The sequence below is a fragment of the Zea mays genome, chromosome 2 (assembly GCF_902167145.1).
Source record: "Zea mays cultivar B73 chromosome 2, Zm-B73-REFERENCE-NAM-5.0, whole genome shotgun sequence".
Lineage (NCBI taxonomy): Eukaryota > Viridiplantae > Streptophyta > Magnoliopsida > Poales > Poaceae > Zea > Zea mays.
Genome location: NC_050097.1, coordinates 54,416,081 through 54,421,028, shown reverse-complemented (window position 1 = coordinate 54,421,028; position 4,948 = coordinate 54,416,081). Strand labels below are relative to the sequence as shown.

At 38.8% G+C, this 4,948-nt stretch overlaps 1 protein-coding gene and 1 long non-coding RNA gene across 2 annotated transcripts; both read right to left on the bottom strand.

The window, feature by feature from the left end:
- Nucleotides 1-271: 271 nt before the first annotated feature.
- On the bottom strand, nucleotides 272-1,099 carry LOC109944506 (uncharacterized). Its single transcript, XR_002267555.2, has 3 exons — nucleotides 1,022-1,099; nucleotides 764-924; nucleotides 272-429 (listed from the first exon to the last, which is right to left on the bottom strand). It is a non-coding gene; the product is annotated as an uncharacterized lncRNA (long non-coding RNA).
- A 1,843-nt stretch (nucleotides 1,100-2,942) lies between these two features.
- On the bottom strand, nucleotides 2,943-4,688 carry LOC103646459 (HVA22-like protein f). The gene is given in 2 exon segments (XM_020549289.1): nucleotides 2,943-3,290; nucleotides 3,377-4,688. Coding segments are annotated over 2 exon segments (276 nt in total). The 5' UTR covers nucleotides 3,626-4,688; the 3' UTR covers nucleotides 2,943-3,263.
- Nucleotides 4,689-4,948: the final 260 nt, after the last annotated feature.

Here is a 4,948-nt window from a genome sequence, read left to right as displayed (position 1 = left end):
AAAATTCCAAAACGAGTGTAAAAAACAAAGATAAGTTGAAACACCAAATCAGGAAGTTACATAAGCAGTTTTGTAACCACCCAAAAATGTGGAGTAACCACTTGGTTCATTACCTTGAATTGTTCCTGATAGTTTTTGCATTGCCAAATGCCTCAAGAACTGGTTTGTTTAGGGCTTCCCCTACTGTTTTCGCTAAAAAACATAGGCAAATTAGAAATATATAGGTATATGCCCGTGCGTTGCTACGAGAGTTAAAAATTAGTGTAAAACGTAGATAGAATAACAAACATCATTATAATATGTTATCACGTATCACCATGCTGCAAGTCTAAATAGGATGGAATGGATGGCTGATGGAGTCTTTTGTACCCTATACAAAATCAGTGACCCATTGCAAGTTCCTTCAGGGCTTTAGGCCACCATTGAGGTCTGTAATCAAAAAGGAAAGGAGTTATGTCACCTTTCAAATAACTATCAAAAAGAATTTGGTGAAAGACGAATTCAGTTCTAGCCCCATGTTTCTCATTCTTAGGAATCATATGATGGTCATGAATCATTCTACCTATGACTGTAACTGTTTCACATGAGTAAATGGAAATACATGAGTCACATATTTTTCTCCAATGGTCAAAAGTTTCTTTCTGGTAGTTTTACAATATGGAATAGTATCAATGAATCAGCTATCGAACTATCAGTACAACAAACAAACTCGGTAGTATTATTACAAGATACACAAAAACATTTATAGAGAACATGTTCTTACTTCTGATGGTGCAGAACAGAGCATGCAAAAGCAGTGGTAGTTTCTTTCTGGATCAGATATTTGACAGACACGGGATCTTTCAACAAGATAGGCCCTTATAGCAGCTCCTGATATCTTCCCATTTGCATCAAACTGAATCTCAACAAAAAATTCCAAAACGACTGTAAAAAACAAAGATAAGTTGAAACACCAAATCAGGAAGTTACATAAGCAGTTTTGTACCACCCAAAAATGTGGAGTAACCACTTGGTTCATTACCTTGAATTGTTCCTGATAGTTTTTGCATTGCCAAATGCCCAAGAACTGGTTTGTTTAGGGCTTCCCCTACTGTTTTCGCTAAAAAACATAGGCAAATTAGAAATATATGTAAATGATTCACTGCTTATTCTTAATACTAACAAGATACTAACATGTTTGATGATTCGATAACATAAACTTTCCTAATTCTTAGGTAGGTCATAGTAGTATAGTACTTGTGCTAGCAGCAAAAAGAAAGAGCACCAATGTAAGTGTGCTAGTGCAAAACCCACTTGTGAGAATCAGGGAGAACCAGAGGGAAGAGGGCACACATTGAAGGGGAGACACCACGCAGGTAGAAACACCAGAGACATGATTCTTCTCTCTCAGTGACAGCTCATGTTTGACCAGCAATCCTCTATAGAAGGCATGGAGCTCAGATACCCAATCATTTTTTTAAAATTTAAAACATACAAGGTGCAAAAAATGAAAAGAAAATATAATGTGCACTACTTACATACAAAACACTCTGGAAACTCAACACATGTTTTTATTTGATCTTTGGCATAATTAAACCTTCATAATATCACCCTACAACAAGAGAAAATATTTCAGACCATCAACTATGTGTTAGCACCCTACCAGCATATAGCTAATGAGTTGTGCTATGAATTCTAACCAAAAGCGCATCTGCATATACCACCATCTAATCTAATATACAAGAAAAAAACTGACCAAGCTATCATCCAAGAAAAAAAAGAAACAATAGAATGCCATTAAAGAATGTCTAGCACATGATGTGAAGATTGCCGCGGGGGAGGGCGAGGCGGGCGCGATGCGGGGCGGGGTTGCACTAGCGGCGGCAGAACGTGCACCACTGTTGGATGTGAACGCCTACAATAGGTACTTAATTAGTAGTAGAGATGTAAGCAAAGCGCCATGCAATACCATCCAATATAGAACAAGTATGGATTATACAAAATGATAAGGCTCAAAAACAAGTGAACCACTAATAGTTCTTACCAAGGTTAGCGTCACCTCCCAAATCCCAACTATGTGCATAGTTTATTACTCACTTTAAAATAAATTTGCATCATAGGTACAATACTTATAGAGAGAAAAATATACTTGAACTACAGAAATTATTGAATTATTAATATAATTGATCCTTAACAAAAAAAAATCAGAAATCAAACTATCCTGGCAGCACACTTGGCTAGAATGTTTTTTTGATGATTTTCGTTCTATATGCCTACTTCCAGAATTTAAATCCTCTGAAATGAGAAAATATTAGAATAACAAGAAACTGAAGCACAAGAAATGAAACACAATAGTGGCCGATCGAATGGCAAAAGACGGATTTCTGAAACTTTACATGAACAGCAAGCACAGTTTGCAAAATAAGCATGTTCGTACCTGTAGTAGCTCTCCACTGAAAGCGCCGTGACAACGTGCTCCTGCAGCAGCTCCAAATTAACACAACTAAAACTGCAAGATGAAAAATGTAGAGAAACAATTATAGGACAATTAGCTGCTTACCGAAGATGAGGAAACAAAGGGGCACTGGAAGAACATATGGTCCAAAATTTCTTCTACTAATTGCTGGCACAAAACAGTCATAGGATTCCAATTCATATGCCTTCCTCTCATAATGTTTCTAGTGCTAAGTCTAGGTTTGACAAGATCCAAAAGAAAACTTTATGCTTCGGATAACAAAAGGATTCCCAAATCAATTTATGCATGATATGAAAAGCAGATTTTTTTCTAGCATTTTTATTGAGAAGAACAACCTAGACCGAGTCGCTAAAACTGCTTTCATATCTGAAGCCTAGCGTTGGCTTTGTTGCAATACCATCAAGTTAGTTAAATGTAAGCAAAGCCTTCTTAAGCATGTAGTACTCCCAAAAGCATTGAAGCTAACAGAGACAATCATGCCCAAAAGAAGAGAAACACAAGAACTAATATGTTGAACCCCATGTCAATGCTGCCCAATGTTACATAAAAGAACTTCAATACACTACCAGTAGCATGTCAGACCTCAAGCATCCTAACATAAAAGAACTTCAATGCACTACCAGAATAAAGGTCATATAACCGAGGATAAAATTGAAGTATTTAAGCAGTTAGACAGAACTGAGGGGTAGGAGAGCATCGGGCTGCTTCAGTTTTTGCCCCAAACAATTCACATTGCTTCGCCTTCACCCCATCTAAATTCTGAAGCCCTATGGACTGAATCCCTTAAGTTACAGCGCACGCTAAGCTGCTAGGTCCTCTTGGCTTCCTGCTCAGCCTACACCAGTTTCAGATGCTTCTCCGTCAAGGAAACCAAAAAGAAACAAGGCACGTAGCTAGGACGACGAAGAAGAAAGAACTCACAGCTCGGATGATCCTGTCGAGCGCGTCGGGCCCGTGCGTGTCGATGAAGCGCTCGACGGACCTGCACACGTCGAGGCTCGTCATCTGCAGCACCCGGCGGTGGTGCTCGCTGTAGCTGGGGCTCACGTAGTTGCCGATCTTGAAGTAGTGCCGGACGTGCGCCTCGTAGATGTAGGCCGCGCCGTTGAAGATGGGTAGCACCAGCTAGCAGCAGAACAACAACTTCATGTACGGCCACAGCGGAAACATGACAAGGAAAAAACCGGCCACGCCAGAGATGAATTCTTGGGGGCTCTGCCAGCGCGCCAGAGATTAATTGCCACAGCGGAAACCTACAATCAGAACACAATATACCAAACATCAAACAACCATCAATAGAACCACATGCCTATTCAAGAATAGAAAAACACCCATAGCGGTGATTCATCTACTAAACTGGATCACTTACTGATAGATGTAGATGTCTTCCCCTTCTTTGAGCTTCTCGCTACAAAAACAACAAAAGATCATCACACCCTCTTTCTAAATGGTGGTGCTGTGCAATCAATGGGTGTGAAAAAATATCATAGAGAAAGAAATAAATATAGTAACATAGTGATGTGTAACATTTCCTGATCACGTATGGGGACCTAAGTTGTTGTTTGTACTAAAATAAACTCTCGAGACGAAGCTTATCAAGCAGCGTAATATCTAAAAATGTGGTCCGTATGTAACTGTCTATAGGTCTGTGTGTAACATTTCCTGACAAGGTAGGAGGCAGTAGGCACTATGTTGTTTTTTGCACTAAAATAAACTCTCTAGACGGAACTTATCGAATAGAGGACTATCTGAAGATGTGGTCAATGTTTTATAGATAACAAAAAAGTGTAGCAGTAGATTGTTGTTCAAAAAAGAGTGTAGTAGTAGATTTGGGGAAAAAGAACTAAAGGACATTTTTATCATAAACTTTTCGTTTGCTTGACCCCATCGACCATGTAGTTTTCTAATAAAGGGTTAAGTCGAAAGCGAGATTAAGTGTGAACAATAATTATATAGTCAATTAACATGTTTGGATTTCTTAACATCTTACCGCGTCATGGAATCTTTAGAACATAGTTGGAGCAATATTACCATAGTTTGTGCGGTCTCTCCCAAGTAATGGAATTTCAACGTTCTCCCCTTTTTTGTCCCTGTCCCTGAGCAGAAACGAACTAATCAGGTGCGGATATATATGATCAGCTATAACAACATGTGCATAAATGCAATTAACTGATATATAGTGTTGTTCTGCATACAAACAAAGGCTTTACCAATCGACTCCATGTAAGATTTTTTAAACTAATAACCAAATTGAAGCACCAGGACCTAGCTGAAAGACAAATTAGTTTATAAATTGAAGCATATCACATTTCATGTATTATTCATAGGTTAAAATCAATTCATGGGTTGTTAGAAAATCTCTATCATCCTTAAGTACGCTAACCTGTAAATCTTGCATATTGGTGCCGACAGCAATGGACACGAGAAGCTTTTCTTCTGAAAGTCGTGGCCTCGGCTCAAGTAGAACTTGTTTCACTGCAATTCGGTGCATGC